Source organism: Oratosquilla oratoria, chromosome 10, assembly GCF_046742065.1.
Source record: "Oratosquilla oratoria isolate Oo_2021 chromosome 10, ASM4674206v1, whole genome shotgun sequence".
In the NCBI taxonomy this organism is placed as follows: Eukaryota; Metazoa; Arthropoda; class Malacostraca; order Stomatopoda; family Squillidae; genus Oratosquilla; species Oratosquilla oratoria.
This window is the reverse complement of record NC_134786.1, coordinates 64754664-64780101: the sequence shown is the minus strand read 5'-3', so window position 1 is coordinate 64780101 and position 25438 is coordinate 64754664. Positions and strand designations below refer to the sequence as shown.

Sequence of the window (25438 nt, the reverse complement as noted above, 5' to 3'; positions counted from 1 at the left end):
TCGTCATAGTTCTAGTCGCCATCATAGCTGTAATCGTCATCATCATCGTCGTCGTCGTTTTTGAAATGTCCAAATTTGGGGCCCTGAGGACCTAAACACCTTTTCTAAGTTTATAGTTAGAACAGAAATTAATTCAACTAAGCTTCCATTTCCTAAATCAAAACCTCAAAATCTATTGCTAATTACATCGACTAAAAATTATAATTTTAATATATTCATTTATTACTTATCTATTCATTCATCTAATTTTCTTTTATTTTCTATTTTTTTTTGTCAATTTATTATTATCACTAGTATTATCAATACAATCATCAGTAATTGTTTATTTCTAGTGAATGTCATCACAGTTATTTCGGGGTTTTCTTAATAATCTAACAATGAAGAAGCAATAATTCTAGGTCAAGACCAGAAGATAATTTCCCCCGCCGGGGACAGAGGCCATTTATCAAAGAAGACTGTCCCGAAGAAAATGAAAGTTCCAACCCATATCAGCTTTAGCAGATTCATCAGTTTCCAAGCTGACATTAATCACCATTTTGGGGTCGAAAAACTATCGCAATCACTCCAGATAATATTTATAGGAAGTGATGGGACGATATAATTTTTTTTTTTAAAGATTCCGATACGAGCCCCGATACTGATCTTCAGATTCCGATAAAGGATTAATAATTGTATTTGTACTTTGTTCATCAAGTATTTGTTTCTAAACCAACAGCAGGACTCGTGTCGGATTCGAAAGTTTACAGCAGTATCGAGACTCGTATCGGAATCGGAAGTTCAGAGCAATATCGAAATTAGTATCGGACTCGTTAATAATTCTATATCGTCCCACCACTATTTATAAGACTCTTTTTATTCTCTAAAGAAAGAAAAGTGGGGAAAAGGAATAACAGGATAAAGAGAGGATAGAAAGAACGAAGGAAGAGGTAAATATAGAACTAAACACAGATCGTATCATGTGTAACCATCGCGGATGCACAAAAGTTAATCTTGGTGGTATTCTAATCGAACGTACATATTCATCCGATTACTATACATATACACCTCGCGTACAGCCAGAACACAGTAGTGTTTTAAAGAAAAGTGAGATAAAAATAAAAAAATAAAAAAGGATGAAGATTTTATACCTAAAAATGTATACAAGGGTGGCGCATTCCGTATTCCAATGAATTCTGAAATGTTTTTGGATCTACCTATATGCATTACCACCCCATACCAGCACCCACCACAATAAATAAATAAATAAATAAATAATAAAACACGGTCTCCGTAGGTACACTTACACCATTCATCAGTTCAACTCTCCTACGTTTGAAATTGCAAGAAATGGAACGAAAAGACACAAGGACCATTCCGTGTACCAAAAACAATGAAACTGATATATGCGACAGCTTTCCCATAAATACCACACACACACACACACACGCACAAATAAAAACAATGTGAGCATATGTACACACGGACGCATTTACATACGTACATACACGTGCACACGTAAGTACTGCCACAAGCAATGTTGTACACTAGACCACTAACAAGTTCATTTCCTTATGCATTCATGTGGATAGATTTATAGATACATACCCGATCTGTTATTCCCAAACTGATTTATGCACTAAAGGAAGTTCGATTCTTACCTCGAGATATACACAATGAAACACACACGCAAATACACGACACGCGCATACAAACACACAAACACGCTTCAACGGATGTTCTTATGAACTTGCACACATGAGCCCTTGCCACTGCAAAAGAGGGCTTTCCATGAGTGAATAAAATCATCTGGAGATTCTTCTGGACAACTAAAATAATATTCAGCTTCGAAGTGACCTGTGGGAAATAATAATAATAATAATAAAAATTAAATCAAAAAATAAACACAGAAAGAATCTTTCCGTAAGCCACAGCTGCAATACAATGCATTTTTATCTATGTATTTATTTATTTATTTTTAAGAATTGGTTGATTGGTGGCACCATTTGGGCGCCCCGGAGCGAGGCTATTTTTTCGTGCCGTCGACTCGAACGACCCGAAGAAGAGCGCCTCAGGGTCGAGGTGCTAAACGCGAAGAACACAATTGCAGCAAAACTTTTATACAATAAACATGCCCACGCTTCCAGATGCACGTATATCCCTTGTACATATATATATCTTGTATGACTTTATAGGCTCAGCGAACAAACAATCTCGTTTTTATCTAAGAATATTGTTCTCCTTAGGTTTTCAAATCAATAGATACGTGTATCAGGCTTAAATCACTCGTTCGGATGATACGAGTATTTATGTACAAATTGAATATACATATAAACACACACACACACACACACACACACACACACACATGATTTCTCACACTCCCTCCACCTCGGACATTCGAAATCCAAAAATTAGCAAAAGAATTAAATACATAAATACAATATCAAAAGAATATTAGAATATAAATAAAAACTTCAATCAATAAATAGGTCAATAAATATATCAATAAATACACAAATACATAAATAACTAACAGAGAAAATATAATATAAAAAGAAAAACAAGAAAAAAAATCTCTTGCTCGATATGTGCACACGTCAAAATACGCAATTCCATAACAGAAAGAAATGGAGCAAGTCTCGGGGTTCTCTGGGGGAAAGGATGCTCTCCTTGCTACTACGTGGAAGCACAAACACACATACATACACACAAACACATACAAACACACACAAGCACACACACACACACACACACATACACGTATGTGCTGACGCTTTTACGTATAAAAAATGTGAATGAAAAGGTTTATAAAACATAAGAGAGAAAATAAAGTGAGGGAGGGAGAGGTAGGGAGGGAGGAAAGGAGGGAGGAAATGAGGGTTAGGGAGGGTGGGAGGGAGGGAGAGAAGGAGGAGAGGGAGGGTGAGGATTATAGAGGAAGAGAGATGGAGACAAGGAAAAGGGGGAGAGGAGAAAGGGAGAGGGGGAAAGGGAAAAAACGAAAGAAAAGGGAAGAGATAGAGAGTAATAGGTAGATAGAAAAGTAGAGAGAGGTAAAGAAAAAGGAGATGGGGTGAAGAAGTGAGGGAGGGGGAGGGGTGGTGGAGGAGGAGGGTGGGAGTGAGGGGTGGAGAGGGACGGAAGGAAGGAAAGGAAAAACAAGCTGGCAGATTTCAATGACTGATTTCCATGCTGCAAGAATCCGAAGAAAAGGTTAGACAACTTTATGGATGGGGATGACAGGTGGTAATGGACGTGGAATTGCCTAGTGTAGGCCTTATGGTCTCTTGCAGTCTCCTTCATTCTTATGTTCTTATGCACTTCAGGCCTCCGTTGTCATCATAACCGTGTACGCGAACTAGTAAACAACAACCACGACCTCCGCCGCAAGTAGCGACGCTCTAACCCGTTCGGCCAGCGAACATTAAATTAAATATCTGCTCACCTGCTTGCAAATAAAAAAGGAGAAAAAAAAATCACGAAGGCAGCTGCACGCAGGACGATGCGAAGAACCGAGCTGAAGAAACGACATGACGTCAGATCGACTGCAGGCACAAACATTTTTGAAAAACATGAAAGATCCGGATTTTTTCTTCTTTCTTTCTTAGGGCCTACCGCAGTCTTTTTCTTTCTTTCTTTCTTTCTTAAGGCCTTTCGCTTCTCTGTCTCTCGCTCTCTTTTTTTTTTTTTTTACTCTGGAAGTCGAGCGCAATGCACCAGGAACATCCAAAATCACACTCCTGCAGAGTCAAAGAACACACTGTACTTTGTGTGACCAGACTACAGTACTTCGCCACCTCCTTTCCTTTCTCTTCCCTTCCCTTCCTTTCCTTTCCCTTCCACCGACAAGACCTCACCCCCGCTCCTTTGGCTTTATTTCTTTATTTCTTCCTTCAAAGGATGTGACTTAGTAGCCTAACCATGTAGTCAGCGTAGAAAAAAAAGAGATAACTTTATGGATGGGGATGACAGGTAGTAAGAGACATGGAACTACCTAGTATAGGCCTTATGGTCTCTTGCAGTCTTTTCCATTCGTATGTTTTTATGGATGGATACCTGCCGTCTGGTGATTTTATTCATCCGAGGGAAAATATCCTGCAACTCATAATGTTATTAATGTGGGAGCTTGGGCCAGGTCCCCATCTTGTAATGTGCAATGTATTCCTCAGTTTGTATCTTTAATGTAAATTGTACTACAGCGAGTATACAATTGGCGCAACCAGAAGCATGCTGGTCTCGTGCCCTCCCAGTCGCGGGTTCGAATCTCGCACTACTTTCCGCTTCCCAGCAGTGACTGTTGGTCACCTAGCCGAACATTCCCCAAAGCGCATAATAGGACAAAGGTGAAGGCTTCGTCCGGCTCTACTCAGCGCCTCCTGGCGTAGGCACCTCATCTTGTTACGATAGAGGCCTAGCACACAGTAAGCATATGGTTTAATACGAGTCTTCACATAATACAGATATGTACACATCGTATAGGACACGGACACACACACACACACACACACGTGGCGCAGAGGTAGAGTTCCGAGCTGCCACTACGGCGGTGCAGGTTCGAATCTCGCCCAGGGCTGAAATAATTTCAGTATCGCTGCGCTGCGAGTCTTTACCCTAACTCTCGTGGGGGAGGTGTGTGTGTGTGTGTGTGTGTGTGTGTGTGTGTGTGTGTGTGTGTGTGTGTGTGTGTGTGTGTGTGTGTGTGTGTGTGTGTGTGTGTGTGTGTGTGTGTGTGTGCGCGTGTAAAGTTACAGTATTACCCAGAGATTCGTCACATATGACCTCTGATCTCTCTTCCGGGAGGGTAATAGCTGTCGGTCACGAGTCAAACATGTGATCCAAGACCATGGTGAATCACATAAACAGACAGCCACACACACAAAATACACACATACACACACACACATACACAAGGGAATAAGGGAATACATAAAGGGAGAATGTGGTACTGGAGAGAGACAGGAAGAAGGCAGATGGAAAAAGAAGTGAAGGAGGAGGAAGGAACAAGCTGGAAATGAGGAAGAGTCGAAAACAGAGGAGGTGGGGAAGAGGAGGGGAAGGAAGAAGAGGAGGAGAAGGAGAAAAAGGAGGAAGAGGAAGAGGACGAGGAGGAGGAGGAGGAGGAGGAGGAAAAGGAGAAAGACGATGAGGAGAACGATGTGGAGGACGAGGACGACGAGGAAGACCACGAGAAGGAATAGGATGAGGAAGGAAAAGGGCGATGAGTACGAGGAGAGGGACAAGGAGATGGAGGAGACAACGAGGACGTGGAGGAAAAGGAGGAGGAGGACGAGGAGGACGAGGAGGAGGAGGACGAGGAGGAGGAGGAGGAGGAGGAGGAGGAGGAGGAGGAGGAGGAGGAGGAGGAGGAGGAGGAAGGAGTAGGGCTAGAAAAGCCTGCTGCGGACAAAGATGGCGTCCGTAGCTGCGAGTTCTGACCCAAGGAAGGCCCTCGAGCTCTTCGAACCCACAATTAATTTATTAATTTTTTTTTATTCATCTCTATTTCTTTATACTTATTTACTTATTTGTTTACCTGTTCCTTTACATTTTTATTCATCTTTATATTCTGTGATTATCTTTTTATTTGGTTATTTATTAATATTTTATATTAATTTATCTTTTGTTATTTTGATCTAATTGATCTATTTTTGTTAATTATATTATCTATTCATCTATTTATTGTGGGGTCCATGTTAGGGCTTGTACAGGGTGGCCCAAAAGTCACTTAGGGGATGCAATTTGTGACAAATTCTTCATTAATTGACCTTAGGATATGTGGTTCCAATAGAATGGCCAACAGCTTATAGCGCAAGAGAGGCAATACAGTTGGCGAGGCAATTGTCTTAAATTGTATCAAAATTCCATACATGTAACAAGGCAATTACTAAATACTACATGTATTGATAAGGCAATTACTAAATACTACATGTATTGATAAGGCAATTACTAAATACTACATGTATTGATAAGGCAATTACTAAATACTACATGTATTGATAAGGCATACATGTATTGATACGGTAATGTATTGATAAGGCAATTACTAAATACTAAATTACTAAATACTTCAGTATATTTTGGATCACCCTGTATATTAACTGAATTTGGTGCAGACTGGTGATCCTGCGAGTCAATTTGCTACCGCTGCTCGCGTTTCCAGTCAAAAGTGACTAGACAATCTACAAATTCTCTACAAGAAAAGCAACACTTCCCCTCGGTTCCATCTTCCCTGCAGAGGAAAAATATCATTTCCCTATTTACTCATACCTTTGCGTCGATATTATTTTAGGGAGAGGAGGGAAAAGAGGAAGAGGAGACAGAGGAGTGGAGGAAAAAAGAGGAGGATCAGGGTGAAAAGGTGGGAAAGGAAGAAGAGGAGGAAGAGGATAGGAGTAGGAGGATAATTAGAAGGACGAGGTGGAGGACGAGTAGGAGTATAAGTAAAAGGACGAGGTCGACGACGAGGCGGAAGAGAACGAGGAGGAGGAGGAGGAGGATGACGAGAGGACGAAGACGAGGAGGACGAGGAAGAAGAGGGCGACGAGGCGGAAGAGAACGAGGAGGAGGAGGATGACGAGAGGACGATGAGGAGGAAGACGAGGCGGAAGAGGACGACGAGGAGGAAGAGGACGACGAGGCGGAAGAGAACGAGGAGGAGGAGAAAGACGAGTGGACGAAGAGGAGGAGGACGAGGAGGAGGAGGACGAGGAGGAGGAAAACGAGGAGGAAGTGGGCGAAGAGGAAGAGGACGACGAGGCGGAAGAGAACGAGGAGGAGGAGAAAGACGAGTGGACGAAGAGAAGGAGGACGAGGAGGAAGATGGCGAGGAGGAAGAGGACGAGGAGGAAGAGGGAGAGGAGGAAGAGGACGACGAGGCAGAAGAGAACGAGGAGGAGAAAGACAAGAGGACGAAGAAAAGGAGGGCGAGGAGGAAGAGGACGAGAAGAACGAGGAGGAGGAGGAGGAGGAAGAGGAGGAGGACGAGAAGAACGAGGACGAGAATGGCGAAAAGGAGGACGACGAGGAGAACGAGGAGAAAGAGGACGAGGAGGAAGAGGGCGAGGAGGAAAAGGACAAAGAGGAAGAAGAGAACGATAAAAGCAGCACTTTCCTTCAGCCTCCTTTTCCTTACAGATGAAAATCTAAACTCCCAATTTACCATTGAGTCGATCTTCCTTCTCATCTTGTGGACCCTGAGGGAAATCAAGTCTACAGAAAGTTGGGACTTTTGAACAGGTGTGTATCAACGTTTGAACAGAGTAAACATTGCAACTCACAAATTCCTCGTTATCATGCGAACGGATAATTGTTTACCATAATAATTCGCATAATTCTCACCCTTTAAAATAATATTTTGTGTAACAGTTTTAAATGTTTTATACTGAACACTCCTACATACCAATATATGTTTAATATTATGGTTATAACAAATCTTATAGAGACCTATAAAAGTAAAAAATACTTTAAATCACGTCATCGCAGCTCTAGTTACCAGTTACCATTTTTCCTTAATGAAGAGACAGAAGTGACGGAAACGCTGTCACACTTTCGGTTAAGAACATGAGACCGTTATTTATCTGTAACGGTTTCGTCTTTTTTCCGACAAGGTCGGTTAACACCATCCGGGTCTCCAATTGAGGCGGTCACTGCAATCAGTACCCTAAACGGTGAACTAGTCCCCCCACCCCCTTCCCCCCTCCCCTTCCCTCCTCCCCCAAGGGAGACAAGGTCATTCGAGACGACGACTGAGGTTGGAAGGGAGGGAGAGTAAGGTTGAGAGTGAGTGGGATTGAGAGTGAGGTTGAGATTGTGTGTGTGTGTGTGTGTGTGTGTGTGTGTGTGTGCGTGTGCACGCGTGTGTGTGCGTGTGCACGCGTGTGTGTGCTGGTGCTGAAGAGCCTCTACCCCAAGCACTTGTGTGTGTGTGTGTGTGGGGGGGGTTATACATTTGATCCGCTCTATGTCTTCTCTATTGTGATAGAAGAGATATCATGATATAATGGGCACAGGTGGCCTTGACGGCAAGACAGGTGGGTTCCCGCCATCCTAACCCTTTCCTTATCTGTCCCACTCGACCTTTCCTGGCTGCAGATCAACTACTTCTTGAAATGCAAACAGTCGAAGCCTTTCAATGAATATGATTATACCCGGTCACTTCCCCTCTCCAACGCAAGACCTCAACAACGAAGACCTTGGGAATCCAGTTTCCCAAAAACAATACGAAAATCGAAGACAGGGAATATTTAGAAGAGATAAGATATGAATGAGTATAGAGAGTAAGAATCAAAAATATATGTAAAGAAATTAAAATTAAGATACATTAATATACAGAAAGTGGGGTCAGATGAGAATAGGTGAGCGTATAGGAGAAATAGAGGACTGGAGGAGTGATTTACAGGACAAGGAAGAAAAAATAAATAATGGAATGTATTCGATAAAAAAAAAATGGTCAGTGGAAGGAAAACGGTTAAAGAATATATACATGTATATCCATACACACACAATATATGTATGTATATGTATGTGTGTGTATGTATATAAACCTGCATGGAGCAGTGGGTAACGTTTCTGCCTTCGAATGCGTAAGGTCTGGGTTCGATCCCCGGTCAGTGCAAAGGACTTTCATGGCTTTCCAACCCCTCTACACAACGACAAGCCATCAGAGGTGTAGTAGACCAGTGTCGCAAATACATGCTAGCACCTAATCAGTATGGTCGAATTGATTACCCTGATTTCAGGCTTCATTCACAACCCCAGCCATTCCAACATACTTAAAACTTCACATGCACTTCTCCCCATTCATAGGCTACAACCTTACCAATCCGAATTAAGCCACCGTGGTGGGGAGATAGAGGGCGTACTGTACCTCGGGGGATAGGTCAGTCCTGCAGTGGACCAGTAAAGCTGACATACACCGACGTACACACACACACACACACACATATATATATACATATATATATATATATATATATATATATATATATATATATATATATATGAGAGAGTGATAGGTGGGGAAGGGTAAACGAAGATGGGCTAAGAATACATTTATTGTTCTTACGTTTCGGTTATTATAACCTTCCTCAGAGAACTTGTTACAGAACATCTTGGTCACAACATTTATACCCGTAGTGGGGGAACTTGTGAAGCTTCGAGTGTCAGGTTTTTTCTAGCGCATTAATTATTAAGAGACTGGCTGCTTTAGATAGGCATATAAATCCTTCTCTGTCGTTATTATTTTCTTGGACATTTATATGTGCAGCTTCAACTGTCTTTCTCTTCTTCTTTTGTAATCCTTTGTGTAAAATTTCAACTTTACTCCATTCGGGAAGGTTGTTGCATATTTCGAGGTGGCGGACCAGGGAGTCCGAAATATGCAACCTCGAAATATGCAACAACCTTCCCGAATGGAGTAAAGTTGAAATTTTACACAAAGGATTACAAAAGAAGATGAGAAAGACAGTTGAAGCTGCACATATAAATGTCCAAGAAAATAATAACGACAGAGAAGGATTTATATGCCTATCTAAAGCAGCCAGTCTCTTAATAATTAATGCGCTAGAAAAAACCTGACACTCGAAGCTTCACAAGTTCCCCCACTACGGGTATAAATGTTGTGACCAAGATGTTCTGTAACAAGTTCTCTGAGGAAGGTTATAATAACCGAAACGTAAGAACAATAAATGTATTCTTAGCCCATCTTCGTTTACCCTTCCCCACCTATCACTCTCTCATTTGTCTTAAACAATTTATCAACATATATATATATATATATATATATATATATATATATATATATATATACTGTATATATATATATATATATATATATGTGTGTGTGTGTGTGTGTGTGATTATCAGATTAGAATACTTTTAATAAGCACTAAAACAAGACAAGAACCTTTAAGTCACTAAAATTAAAGCTGTACATACAAAGAGCTCATTCACACCTCCTTATATGAACGTTTCCATATATTTGTGGAAAAAAAAAGTTTCTCTTTACAAGACTTTACATCCTCCGTACTGAACAACCGCAACACTTAATACAAACCCTTCATTAAGATGCCTCTAATTTTCTAATCCTACAACTAAAAAATAAATAAATAAATAATAAATAAAAATAAATAAAAATAGATAAATAAACAAATAAATAGAAAATAAACAAAATAAAAATAGAAAATAAAATAAGATATATTAATCAGTAGTGGAGCTATTGTGAGCGTTGTAAAACTACACAAACTCGGACCCATCTCCTTTAGCACCAACCAAACAACACTTAATCCAAACCCTTCATTAAGAGATATAATTTTCTACTCCTACTAAACAAAAATCGAAAAAAAAAGTCATATCAATCTGTAATGGAGCCATTATGAGAGTTGTGAAGGCACAGAAATTCGGATGCACCCCCGTTAGCACCCTCGAAGCAAGTCATTAACGAGGCGGATTTTCATCACGTCACCTGTGCTCTCCAGCATCAATGTTTACTCTGTTTTCGTCATTAAGCAGCAACTTGGTGTATTAACGCCTGACTTTCATCTCTACAGGATCAAAGTTTGGCCCTGATATTAAACGACATTTATCACAGCAACACTCTCGCGCCTTTGGCATAAGCTTCATTGGCTGACGACCTACAAGCATAATAATTTTGGTATTATAATACCAATTACTCTCACACATGCCTAAATAATTGACCATTTATCTATCCTGTCCTTTTACCAAAATAAATTTGAGAACTTTATAATGTTCGAGTACAAACGACTGTGGTTACAATATTCTAGACTTTCGTAAAAACATCTCAACAATGTGTCTAATATTCGTGACCTCTCTTAGTTCGTCATTAAGCTTCTTAGTGTACGACGCAAGAGTAATCTGACATTTGGAAATTTGAAAAACAAAAGATCGTAACCGAAGTCGTTCCTGCTCAAACGAACTAGCAAAAGCAAGTAGCATGCTATTGAGAACTGCCCAGTGTGCCGCCACCTTTAATCACAGTTTCATAACTTTTGCACAAAAGGAATTATTTGTGAATTATCATTAGGTCGGTCGCTGGCCGAGCGGCTTAGAGCGTCGTTACTTGCAGCGGAGGTGAAGGTGAAGGCAGTTGGAAACTGCCACCAGCGAGTTGGACCAAGGGCATGTTCTACTAAATTCCAGGCTTCGAAGTCCTCTGTGAGGGGCACCACCTTAGCCTCCTGATAGGGGAATTCACAACATTAAACCGAACCATTCAATCAGTCATCATTATTAGAGTACTACACTAGCGTATAGATATGTATGTTTACTCTGACGTATACAATATATATATATATATATATATATTGTCACGCCCATGCGTGAATAAAATGTATGTTTAGACATTTAATGATTAGCCATGTCATTCACTGCCATGTCTGATATGTTTGATATTTTAACCTATTTTTGTATAAGATATGTACGTGTCTTTCTGTTGCTACGCACTTCAAATCGTTTCTCTGGAACCCAAAATGTATTCAGCTCCGGCGGGAAGAGTAATCGAGCCCGGTGATTGGTTGAAGCTTGAACTACCGCACGTATTGGTGGGCAAGAAACGTTGTAGCTACTACTCTGACTATAAAAGGCGGACCGGACGAACGGGCTCGCACATAAAGCCCGTGGGAATATTTTTCCCAAATTTTACAGAACAGAACATAGAAAAACTACGCCGGAGTAGTTGATCAAAGAACGGCTTAACAATTACGGGCCTCCGAATGGAGAAAGGCCCGTGTGTAGATAAACCTTATCTACCGAATGAAAAAAAAAAATCAAATAAAAAAAGAGAAAAACTAAAGATAACAGAGAGACCAGAAAGCAGAGGACCTGATGCCCACGCTTCATCTGAAAACTAACTAGACTTTATTCACATCGTCGATTACGACAAATCAACTAAACAACTTCTTTGGACCTCTTCGATTGCACTCAGGAGAAAAGACAGTAACGAAGGGGAATAAAATGTAGGAACAGGAAGAGGATAGGGATGATGGAAAAGCGAAGGTGTAAAAAAAATAAAAAAAATAAAATAAAAAAAGGAAGGAAGGAAGGCCGGGAAAAAGGGAAAGAGGGAGGGATGGGAACAGGGTTGGCGAAGAGTGCATAAACAACAACACACAAGAACGGAGAGAATCACAAGATGGTGATACGGGCATTTGTTGTATATGAAGGCGAGGACCGACAATACCATAGAAGGGAAGGAGAGGGAAAAGAAGGGAAGGGAAAATAGAAGGCAAATGGAAAGGGAAAGGAAGAGAAGGGAAGGGGGGAGAAGAGATAGGAAAGGGAATATAAACATAAGAAGGAAGGAGACTGCAAGAGACCATAAGGCCTACACTAGGGAGCTCCGTATCCATCACCACCTGTCATCCCCATCCATAAAGGTGTCTAATCGTGGAAGGGAAGGGAGGGAAAGGGAAAGGAAGAAGAAAAGATAAGGAAAAGAAAAGGAAAGTAAGGGAAAGAAACAAGATCCCAAGATCGGGAGAAAAAAGCATTACCATACTTGGTGGGCGGGCACACCATGAATAAATGGACAACGGAGAGACACGTGGCAACGGCGACTGGTGGGTAAGTGGGTGGAATGAATAGAGTTAACAACGTGGGATGTATGATAACTGAATAAAGGTGGGCAACGGGGAAGGGAGAGGCGGAGGAGGAGGGATGAGGGAGAGTATTGGAAGGCTGGAAGAGGAGGGGGAGGGGAGGGGTGAGGGGGAGTAGGGGAAGGATGGAAGAGGAGGAAGAGGAGGAGTAGGAAGTGAAGCAAGATTAGGGGGAAGAGGAAGACGACGAGGAGGAAGCAGAGCAAGAGGAAAGGGAGGAAGGAGAGGAAGAAGGGGACGAAAAGGGGGATGAGGTGGAGAAAAAGGGGGAAGAAGAAAATTAGGAGAAAAAGGGGGAAATAAAAGTCAAAACGTGGAGGATAAAGAAGGAAAAGGAATGGGCGAGGAAAAAAATTGAGGAAAAGAGGAGGAAGAAGGGGAGAAAAAAGGAGAGGAACAGAGGAAGAAGGGGAGGGAAAGGGGAGGAAAAAAGAGGAGAAAAAAGGGGAAGAAGGGGAGGAAGTGAAAGAGGAGGAAAAGGGAAGAAAAAGAAATAAAAAGGTGAGGAAACGGGAACGAAAAGGGGGAGAAGAAAGGGGAAAAGGGAGGAGAGGAAACGTGAGAAGGGGAGGAAAAGGGAAAGAAAAAGGGAGGAAATAGGTAGAGGAGAAGAAAGGGGAGGAAAAGGGAATGGGGGAGGAAAAGGAGGAAAAAGTGGAGAAAAAATTGAGAAAAATGGGAAGGAGGAAGGAAAAAGAGAGAGAGGAGGAAGAAAACGGGGAGGAAAAATAAGAGGAAAATGGGAGGAAATTTTTAGAAAAATGGGAGGAAAAGGGAAGGAAAGATGAGGGGAAAAATTGGAGGAAAGGGGAGAGAAAAAGGGGAAAGAAAAGGGGAAGGAATAAAGGATGATTTTTTTTATTTTATTATTATTTTTTTTTTTAATAAATGGGAGCAAAAGGAGGTGGAGGGCTTCCAAAGCCAAGCCTATTTAACTGTACTGAATAGTATTGATTACCAAGGTGTATCCGTCAGATTTAATATAGTAGGTTCTGGTATAAATATTTTCTTTCTCCTTTTCTAAAAATCCATTTTTCCTCTCGTCTTAAACACCAACAATTCTCTCTGAGTGGCCAATGTTTATGAGCAATCAACAAGCAACAATCCGGTGATCAAATATTTACGTATAAAAACTTATTAAGAGAAGCCCTATTCATTACAAATATTCACATTGATTTGAGGCTGCTATACGCCCTTCCCTTTGGAATGCCTCGCCTGTTCCAAAGAACTTCAAAGTGAACGAGCTTTCTAATACAAGACTATTCATTAACTCGAAAATAATGTAACATCTGCTACCCTCCTCCTCGGCTTGTGCCTCTCTCTTCTTATAAATATCTCTCTTTTCCTCTCTCTCTCTCGCCCCGTTTCTTTCTTTTGCTATTCCTGTCACTGTTCCTCTCTATAAACATCTCTCTTCCTGTCTCTCGCTCTTTCTTCCTGCCTCTCGTCCTCTCTTCCTGTCTCTCTCTCTCACTCCCGCTTTCTGTCTCTCTCACTCCCTCTTCCTGTCTCTCTCTCACTCCCTCTTTCTGTCTCTCTCACTCCCTCTTCCTGTCTCTCCCTCTCACTCCCTCTTTCTCTCTCACTCCCTCCTCCTGTCTCTCTCTCTCTCACTCCCTCTTCCTGTCTCTCTCACTCCCTCTTCCTGTCACTCTCTCCCATTCCCTCTTCATGTCTCTCCCTCTCTCTCCTGCAGGACCACAACATAGGTCCCTATCGTTAGCCTTTGCGGTTTGAAAAATCACGGACCCCGTGACGCTGTCCTTACTCTCTTGGAGCTTCGGGGGACACGTAGCAAGGCTCTCACGCGTCGCCTAGTTCATCCGGGTCTCTGTGTGTGTGTGGAGACCTGTTTCGCCTTTGATGCGGCCCAAGCAAGCCGGGGAATTTCTCATGGTCGCAATTGTGGATTCTGTTTTGATGTCCCAGACGAGAACACAAAGACGGTGTCCGGGATTTTCCACGCAGAAAAGTCGTGGGTGAAATTCATTGGGTGAGATATCACACACACACACACACACACACACACACACACACACACGCATACACATATACATACACATACAGATGAAACACACACGCGCACGCACACACACACAGAGTTTACTGCCAACTTTTATCCCTTTCGCCATAGTGACCTCAGTCACTTATTAAATTAAATTTAACTAAAACAAGAAGACTCCCCCTCCCACGCCCGGTGGGAAACAAACTTGGGACAAAAATAGGGTCCCAATCGACCAAAAATAAATTTGCCCCGGGTCTGTGTCCAGCTGAATAAAGCCGTTTGCTACTAACAATGCCAATGAGTCAAAGTCACATTGAAATCTCCCGTGACCTGGAAATCAATCATATGTCTTAGTTCGGTCATACAGTGTGAACACAGGTTTATAATAAATAAAACAAAATATAAATAAAAATAGCGAGCTCTAGCCGAGAAGGTCAAAGCGTCGCTACTCGAGGCGAAAATCGTTGTGAACAGCAGTTCGAACCCTTCCGCCAGAGAGTTGGACCAAGGCTGTTTATGGCACCGTCCTAGCCTCCTAATAGGGAGAGTTCTCGACGTTAAATCGAATCAATCGAATCATTATTGAAACCAAAATATAAATAAAAAGAAAAAGATGGTTAGGTGGACGATGTAGTATCGAAGCACCTTGTATACACCTAAATTGTCGCAACAATTCTCCGTTGAAAAACAGAGCGCGTATACATGTTGGTCGGGTATTGGAATTGGATGTCCAGATAAGGTTTACCAATCCTTTATCAAGGAGAGCGGGAGAGAGAAGGGAGTGGGAGAGGAAAGAGGGCAGGAGAGGGAAGGAAGCGGGAGAAGGAAGAGAGTAAAAGAGAGGAGAATGCGGAGAGAAGTAAAAAAGGGAGTTCAGCGAGGAAGGTAAAGGGGCGGGAGCAGGAGAGGGAGGGAGAGGGAAGGGAGAGGGAGAGGAGAGGGAATGGAGAGGGAGGGGAGCAGGAGAGAGAGGGAGGAGGGAGGGAGGGGAGCAGGAGGGAGGGAGGGGAGCAGGAGAGAGGAAGGGGAGAGAGGGAGTGGAGAGAGAAGGGAGAGGGAAGGGAGCAGAAAGGGAGAGGGAAGGTAGGGGGAGGGGAGACAGAGGAGAGGGAAGGGGGAGGGAAGGGATAGGGAAGGGTTTAGGGAAGGGACAGGGAAGGGAGAAAGAAAGGAGAGGGGAGAGGGAATGGAGAGAGAATGGAGAGGAAGGGGAGAGAGAGAGGAGAGGAAGGGGGAGGAAAGGGGGAGGAAAGGGAGAGGGAAGGGAGAGGGAAGGGTGTGGGAGGGGAGTGTGAAAGGAGAGGGAGGGGAGAGGGAGGGGAGAGGGAAGGGAGAGGGAGTGGGGAGAGGGAGGGGAGAGAGGGGAGAGAGGGGAGAGAGAGGAGAGAGGGGGAGAGGGAGGGGAGTGAGGGGAGTGAAGAAAGAAGGAGTGGAGAAGGTGGGTAGAGGGAGGGGAGTGGAGAAGGTGGGTAGTGGGAAGAGAGAAAGAGAAAGAGAGAAAGAGAAAGAGAAAGAGAGAGAGAGAGAGAGAGAGAGAGAAAGAGAGAGAGAGAGAGAGAGGAGGGTAGATGGAGGGAAGTGGAGAAGGCGGGTAGTGGGAAGAGAGAGAGAGAGAGAGAGAGAGAGAGAGAGAGAGAGAGAGAGAGAGAGAGAGAGAGAGAGAGAGAGAGAGAGAGAGAGAGAGAGAGAGAGAGAGAGAGAGAGAGAGAGAGAGAGAGAGAGAGAGGAGCGTGTGAAATCTTTCAGATAAAATGCAGAAAACAATACACGAGTTTGCGCCGCGGCAATAAACATTACTTTTTTATTACGTTTCTTTAACAATTTTAATACTTTTGAACTGCATACACTATGTTTATAACAGTACCATGGGAATACAAATCCAGGCTACTTGGTCGAATACATGTAATGAACACTATTATACTAATGTAATAATAATGCACTTACTGCAGCCATATATCCATGTAACAACGCTTCCACATAAACCAATAACTTCTTCAAAATGTGTATAAAACAGCGTTATGAGTATAATACCTAGTTACTAACAATATTCATGTGCTGACAACCTTAATTAGTTTAAAAACGATCATAATCCTGAGTAAGCGAAGGAGCTCAGAATCCAACGTCTCTAACAACCATAATGATGTTGATCTTGCTTGCAACGATAAGAGATGACTGCAGAAGGTCTATTATTACAACATGGCATCGTCACTAAGTAAACACACCCACCCTTCTCACCCCCCTTACCCCGATGATGATGATAGTGGTGAGAGTGATGGTTGTGGTGATGACGGTGGTGGTGGTGATGGCGGTGATGATGACGGTGGTGGTGGTGATTGGTTGTGGTGATGACGGTGGTGGTGGTGATGGCGGTGATGATGGTGGCGGATGTGGTGGTAATAGTGGTGGTGGTGGCAGTGATGATGATGATAATGAAGGAGAGGGAGAGGGGGGAGAGAGGGGAGGGGAGGGGAGAGGAGAGAGAGAGAGAGAGAGAGAGAGAGGGAGAGAGTGAGTGTGATGGGTTGGGAGGCGGGTGGTCACACATATACTTTCGCACCCTTTGTCAGACAGGTACCAGAAATATTATGTGTGTGTGTGTGTGTGTGTGTGTGTGTGTGTGTGTGTGTGTGTGTGTGTGTGTGTGTGTGTGTGTGTACAAATATATATATATATATATATATATATATATATATATATATATATATATATATATACAACACAAAATCCATTCCTGGCTTATAATCACTTTTTTTTTTTTTTTGTTACTCAGGTCCCAAATAAATGGAAAAAAACGCTATTAAACAGTTTGGGTTTGTAAAAATTCTAGGCTAGCCACTAGCTTTCAACCTAATAAAATTTCAGAACTTCTGTAAAAGCAATTTATGACATTTTCGAGTGGAATTGGTGCGATTTGGTGCTAAAACTTTTTTTTCTTCAAAATTTGATGACTATAGCCTGAATTACGCTATATATTTTATACATGTTCATATAATTCATACTTTCAGATCTATACGATCCATATTCTCCGATTGCATATATTTCTATATTTTTTAAATGGTTTGAAGGGGCTGCCGGCACCATCCTGAATCCGTCTGTTATATATGTGGCGAATATGGAAACGTCGGTGAATGTTTGTGAAACCTACCAAAAGTACTTAGGGATGTCAGTTGGGGACCAGGACAAGACCTGAGCCCCTCATTACTGTTGTGAGCCCTGTAAGGCCGGCCACACACGTGCAGTTTAAACTGACAGTTACAACTGCTCAGTTATAGCTGTCAGTTGAAACTGCACGTGTGTGGGTATCTCAGTGATACTGAGATACCCACACACGTGCAGTTTCAATTGACAGTTATAACTGAACAGTTGTAATTATCAGTTTAAACTGCACGTGTGTGGCCGGCCTAAGACGCTGGAAGGGTGGCTGCGAGGTGAGAAAAAGTCCCTGGAATTCTCCAACCCTCACGGGTCTGGCTAGAGCCAACAGGCCACTCCTAAAATTGCCCCCCCCCCTTTTTTTTTTTTTTTTTTTTTTTTTTTTTTTTCTTTGCATGGTGGGTGTTAACAAGCGGCAGAAAGGAAATATTTTTTCTGTTGTGCATTACCCAGATCTCCCATCATCAATTGCTACAGTTCCTTGCTACTCCAAATATCCCGTGCCAATGCCACCTGCTCCAGGTGAACTGCAAGTATTTTGATGAAGAGGAGGAGATGGATGCTGAGGATTTGGTTTACCTGCCTGAGGTACCATAGAAAGTTCCTCACTCCCCAAATCAAAAAGAAGTAAATAACTTTGTAAGGGAGATGGGTTTGACCAAGTCCAATGCAGAGCTATTCATCTCCAGGATGAAGCAGTGGAACTTAGTCAAGGAGGAGGTGCAGGTGACAAGTCAGAGAAGTCGGCACGAACCTTTCTCAGGCCTTTACACTCTTAGGGGACTCTGCTTCCGTCACGATGTGCCTGGACTGTCTGATGTTATTGGGGTGCCGTTTGAGCCCAAGGAGTGGCGACTCTTCATAGACAGATCTATCACTATTTTGAAGGCTCTCCTCCTCCAAAACGAAAACATAGGGCCCCACGATCTTAACTTGCGTTATGGGACCCCCCCCCCCACGACTCCTCAGTTGATAAGAGAGATGCAGTCGGGAGAAGAAACAGACCAGCAGCCTGAGTCACATTGATTAAAAATGAGGTACAGAGGAAGGGAGAGAGGGAGGGAGGGAGAGAGGGAGAGGGAGGGAGAGAGGGAGGGAGAGAGGGAGGGAGAGAGAGAGAGGGAGGAATGGGAAGTAGGGAAGAAGGGACACCTGGTGCAGGGGAGAGGGGGAAAGGGCGGGGAGGGGGGGAGTTATGAAAGGTACTTAGGGAGAAGACGACTTCGAAACTATGGAAATGTCATACTGCATGACAGATTGGTTTGGGAGGGGTGACAGTGCAGGGAATAAATAACAGATCCTGGGTGTGTCTGGTTTATATTAAGTTGAATGGGGGAATCAAATGGGCTTGGAGTGATCCTGGGGAGATCTAGAGGTATTTGGGAGGGATCTGGAGAATGTAGGGAGACTGTATGGTCTAGGGCAGCGTTTCTCAACCTTTCTACCCTTGCGTAACCTTGAAAATAGATTTCATGTCTCAGGAACCCCTGCGCAAAAAAAAAAAAAAAAAAAAAAAAAAAAAATATATATACATATATATATATATATATATATATACGTACAATTTCTCATTTTATTTTTATCGTAATAATAGGTTAGATAGGATGATGTCTATATTATATTATTACAATAACCAAGAATATGTAGCGCGTGTTTAATCATATTACGTATATGAAATTAAATAAAAATCAAAAGTGCATTAGCTTATCTCACTTGTTCTCGCAGAACCCTTAGGGACCTTTTGCGGAACCTCAGGGTTCCGGGGAACCCTGGTTGAGAAATGCTGGTCTAGGGCATCTGGGAGGGGTCTGGGGAGATCTGGGGAGGCAATCTGGGGACAATCTGGTAAATATGGGGGATATAGGGAATTTGGGGAATCATGGACATGTGGAGAATCTGTGGGAATTTGAGATCTGAAGAATCTGGGGTGATCTTGGATGGGGCCCTGGGTTACGCAAAGACTGGGACTTGGATTGAGCTGGGGCTTGAGACCCAACGAGTACTTGCGAGATAGAGTGGGAGGAGGAGGAGGAGGAAGAGGAAGAGGAGGAGGAGGAGGAGAAGGCGAAGAAGAAGAAGGCGAAGAAGAAGAAATTATTATCACTATTCTCCTACTTCTCATGGCTGTACTTCACTAGCGTCTCTATCCTTTCGGGACATTTCGCGCCGAATACGCGCATGATATGAAAGAACGAGACAGAACCTAAGGCAATGTTTGAGTGAGGCGTTCTCAGCAAATCTCTAACTCCCACGCGCCAACTCCCGAACACACATTCCCCAACTCCAACTCGCCCTCATTAACTCCCATTAACACTCCCACCTACTCCCACTCATTCCGCGCTGATGGAGTAATCGATAATGTACTGGTCTCGCATTTACTTAATTGTGGGTTCAAATCCCGCACTCTTTTACAATTCCCAGCAGTGACTGTCTTTTACCTGCCCCCCAACAGTCCCCAAAGCGCATAATAAGGCAAAGGTGACGGCTTCGGGGGGCAGCTATTCAGCGCTTCCTGGCGTAGGCTCCTCACCATCAACTCCCACTCGCTCGTTTGCACTCTTGCTCACTCCCAGACCGACCAGCGGACTCCCCCGAACATCAGATATTGTTCTACAAATAGACGTATTTATGTGGGAAGATATTATTCTTAGCATTCTTTTAGCATGATTGTGTGTACGAGTGTGTGCGTGAATGTATGCACGTGTGTACAAAGTGCGAGTGGCTATCACAACGGAAAGATTGCCAATAACATTAGCAATGCCCTACACATTATGCATCAATATTAGACTATTTCGAAGATTTAAACAAAATGTATAGTTAGTTTATCTATGTATTGCTGCTGAATTAATAAGCCGTTTATTATTTTATAATTATTATAATCAATTATTATTATATTATTATTGTTATAATTATTAGCTATTTTTGTCTTTATCATTATTATCATGTGGCACCCAAATTTGTGAAAGGTATTAGTACACAAGTCTACGCCAAAATAAATCCATGTTTCGGTTTAGACCACAATGTCGGAACATACACTGACAACTTATTTTTAGGTAATTAATAGCGAATTACATTCCTACAAAACAAACTTAAACATCATCAGCTATGTCCTGGTGAGCAATTATCTTTATCAATTTATATATTTCTTGTCCTATACCACCTCAATATGATTAAGCTATGATAACTACGAGCTATGCTCTTTGTAGCCTTTTCAGGTCTTCTATCTTCGGTGTTAATGCACGACTTACGATGGTATTCTTAAAAAATAATATTTCCTTATATAAATCTCATATAAATCCTTAGAAGGGAAAGATTTATATAAGAAAGATTATCTTAAGAATACCACCGTAAGAATCTTACGGTGGTATTCTTTAAAAAAATCTTTATATAAATACTTCACTTCCAAGGATTAATATAAGAAAGAGAGGATAATGATATTCACGACTGATATAAAAAATTTACAAGGATTTATATAAGAAAGAGAGGATAATGATATTCACGACTGATATAAAAAATTACAAGGATTTAAATAAGAAAGAGAGGATTATGATATTCACGACTGATATAAAAAATTACACTGTTCAAAAGCGCCCGCACGCACAAGCTCCCATCTCGACATCCAGGTCCTTTTAGAGTTTAGAGATATGCAAGATTTGTGAAAATACCGCCATGCATAATGACCTGGAGAACTAAGAGGAAGCACATTCGATTTAAATATATACTTATCTTGTTCTCCTGGGAGAAGAAAGAATAGCGCGATCTCTAAAGAGGAAGTACATCCTTGATATCAAAACAGAATAAAAGTTCCAAAGAAAGAAGATTGAGGTTTTGAAAGAATTAATTTATTTGATTGATATCAACAACTTTAACGTATATGCAGTCAAAATAATTACTCACAAGAATCTGGCTCTTACACATGACACGATACTCAAATGTGTTCATATACATGTTACTAGATACTCCTCCAGTCAACACCTCGATACCATATTCTCCAACTTGTTACTGAGGTACTCCCCCAGGTAGGCGTAGCTCCTCCTTGGGGATCGGTGCCATCTGCGTAGAGCTGATGGCCAGGGGTAAATGCTGCTGTTTGGCCCCCAACGGATAGCTTTTGATGCTATCCCCCGCCACAACCTAACAAATAAAATATATAACACAGACATGCACAATAACACCAAAAGATGGCTGGCCAATTATCTGGCAGGCAGGAATGCTCATGTGTCATATAATGGCCAATCATCGCACATCAGAAACATTAAGAACGGAGTACCGCAGGGCTCAGTTCTATCCCCCACATTATTTAATCTATACATGCATGACTTACCCACGCCAGACACCTCAGAAATACAAATCTCTTCTTACGCAGACGACATAACAATCACATGCACACATCGTAACACAGACAAAGCTGCAGAAATAATCCAGCCTTACCTTGACACACTCAACACATGGTTCATCACAAACAGACTCAAAATAGCTCCAACCAAATCTACAGCAACACTTCTCACCAACTGGACAAAAGAACACAAATACATACCTCATCTCTACATCAACAACACTCTAATACCACACACAAACACACCGAAAATTCTTGGTGTAACATACGATACATCCATGTCTTTCAAACAACACCTCACAAACATAAAAAACAAATGCACACCTAGACTTAACGCACTTAAGTCAATCACTGGAACAACATTTGGACAAAACAAAGAAACTAATATAACAATATACAAACAATGTATACGCTCAGTGATGAATTATGCGAGTCCTGCATGGGCTCCTAATCTCAGTGAGACACACCACAACACCCTTCAAATCATACAAAACAAAGCCCTAAAAACAATTACAGGCTGCACAAATACATCACCTACAGACCATTTACACCATGAAACAAAAGTCCTCAAAGTCAAGGAACACCTCGACATGAGAGGCACACAAACACTTGCTGCAGCCACCACAAACACATCACACCCGTTACACTACATAGCAGAACACCCACACACACCAAGAAACATTAAAACTACACCCAAAGACCTTTATTACACAAAGATACTCTCTTCTCTTCCTCCACAACCACCAAATACCAGCCTCCGGAAACATATTCATAATCATATCACTCACCGCTCCATTAACACACTGAAAGACAACACACTGCTGCATGCCAGACCCCCTGATATCCACCCTTCTGAATCCTCTCTCCCACGTAAGGACAGAGTCCACTTGGCCAGACTGCGATGCGGTCACCACCCAGCACTTCTAAGCTACCAGAGGAGGCTGGACGACCGTGTTGTGAACAGCTGCCCAGGATGTAACACTTCACCCCATACCATACAACACATAATGGAAGACTGCATTATACACAATCATGCACGCAAACAACACAACATACACTCTATAAAGGATTTGTGGGAAAACCCAGTTTCGGCTGTGGCCTTCCTTGGGGAGACGGGACTGCTCGGACAGACAGTCTAGGGAACGACAACAACAACAACAACTTGTTACTGAAATGTCGAATACTAGGGGTCCCGTTCCACTGCTGACACAGCGCTCTGCGGGTCCCCACCTTATAATTATCGCCTTTTGTGGAATCTAACTAGAGCCCCAATAATGTAAGCATCTAGTATACGTTAAAGAACAATTCCAGGAACTTCTTGAAGCACAATAATACGGGAGTAACTCACCCTGGAGATAAGATCCATAATCTTAATACCTGTAAAGACCAAGAAGAGGTTCTCTCTGTCTATGGCAGTGAAGGGCTGAGAGTAACATTAGTTGGTAAAAGATTTACGAAATCTTTGGGAGATGAAAATCATGATAAGCTGATAATAAAGGTGTGAATATTTTGATAAAACCTCTACTTTCTATATTTGGTTCAAATGAGAAAAAATTACACGTGTGGGTGTGGCGTGCGTGTGTGTTCGTGTGTGTGTGCGTGCGTGTGTGTGCGTGCGTGTGTGTGTGTGTGTGTGTGTGTGTGTGTGTGTGTGTGTGTGCGCGCGCGAGAGAGAGAGAGAGAGAGCAAATATTTGTGTGTATGTGTGTGCGTGGGCGAGCGAATATTTGTGTGTGTGTGTGTGTGTGTGTGTGTGTGTGTGTGTGTGTGTGTGTGTGTGTGTGTGTGAGTGTATGTGTGTGTATGTGTATGCGCCCGCGCGCGCGCGTGTGTGTGTATTCACTTGGTCTTTGGATCACGTGTTGGACTCGTGATCGATAGCTATTTCCCTCCTGGAAGAGAGCTCAGAGCTCGTAGGTCCGATCTATGGGTAATGCTATGACCTTACACACACACACACCCCCAACTCCCCGCCCACGAGAGTCAGAGTAACGACCCGAAGCGAAGTGTGTGTGTGTGTGTGTGTGTGTGTGTGTGTGTGTGTGTGTGTGTGTGTGTGTGTGTGTGTGTGTGTGTGTGTGTGTGTGTGTGTGTGTGTGTGTGTGTGTGTGTGTGTGTGTGTGTGTGTGTGTGTGTGTGCGCGTGTGGGCGCGTAATTACGTGTGTGTGTAAATTTGTTCGTGTTTGCCTGTCTGTCTCGCCGTTGACCATTCCACTTCCGCATCACAAAACAAAATTTATTCCCACTGTCCTCCATAGCGCGTAATAGACAAGTAGAAACGTCCTCGCATTAAACATTCACAACCATGCATAACCATGACATCATGTTCCAACAACGCTTTCATACAAATTACTTCTGCAAACACGTCTGCTTTCAAGCATTACTCGACCCGAGTGTCGAGTTGATTTTCAATGTCAATTACGTGGAAGGGTGACAGCCTCCCACCCCCATTTTTCTTTTTTTTTCATTTATTCATTTATTATTATTATTATTATTATTATTTTTTAATTCTTGGTCCTTCTACTCTTTATGACCCTTTCTTCCCGGTCAAATTGCCAACACCCGCGAATGATTCTCACCTCATTTACCCCACACCCCCGAAAATGATTCAACTTCTCATATCGCAAAACGTGACTGGAAGCGCATTGACGAGACCTCTCGCGGACCATTTCCGATTGGTCAGTTGTCCGACCTCATGAATACAAACTATTCATTCCCCAGAGCTCATTTCGGGCGATATATCCGCTGTTTGCACTTCTACACGTGGACGAGAGTGCCTCCTTTACGTCATGCTTAAATGAGCTGTTTGCGTGACGCAACTTAACCGTGATTGGAATTCTGTCCGCGTTTGGAAATCTGTCCGCGATTGGAAATCTGTCTACGCTCTCCAAATGTGATGGACTAATTTGTATATTCCATTCCAGCCGTCATTTTTTGTTTCTTTTTTGATGTTAATGTACCATATGCTTGTTAATCTGTTAGCGTGCTTACTCATTTATTTACGTTGGTTTATTCATATATTGATAAATTTACTGGTTTATCAATTTATTCATTTATATGATTGTTCATATCTCCAAATGCTTATCATTTATCTGTTCATTTGTTTATACATACGTTCATTTATATATATCTTAGTTTACCTATTTCTTCCATGTATTCATACACTTTTACACATTTATACGCATTTGTTTAATTACATGTTTATTTATTCATTTAATCGTTCATTTACTTATTTATTTATAAATAATGAGAACTCCTATCTTGATCCCTTGAATTCCCTTCCAGTATGTAGTCCATCTCTTAAGCGGGCCCTAAACGATCAATATTATTGCGCAATATTTTGTATGGTA

At 42.3% G+C, this 25438-nt stretch overlaps 1 protein-coding gene across 1 annotated transcript in view; it reads left to right on the top strand.

The window, feature by feature from the left end:
- LOC143029285 (uncharacterized) overlaps positions 1-23234 on the top strand; it is a 262282-nt gene extending 239048 nt beyond the window's left edge. Inside the window, exon 2 of the mRNA XM_076192020.1 lies at positions 22505-23234. Coding sequence (XP_076048135.1) covers positions 22505-23226 — 722 coding nt within the window. The 3' untranslated portion in view covers positions 23227-23234. The remainder of the gene's footprint in view (positions 1-22504) is intronic.
- The last annotated feature ends 2204 nt before the right edge of the window (positions 23235-25438 follow it).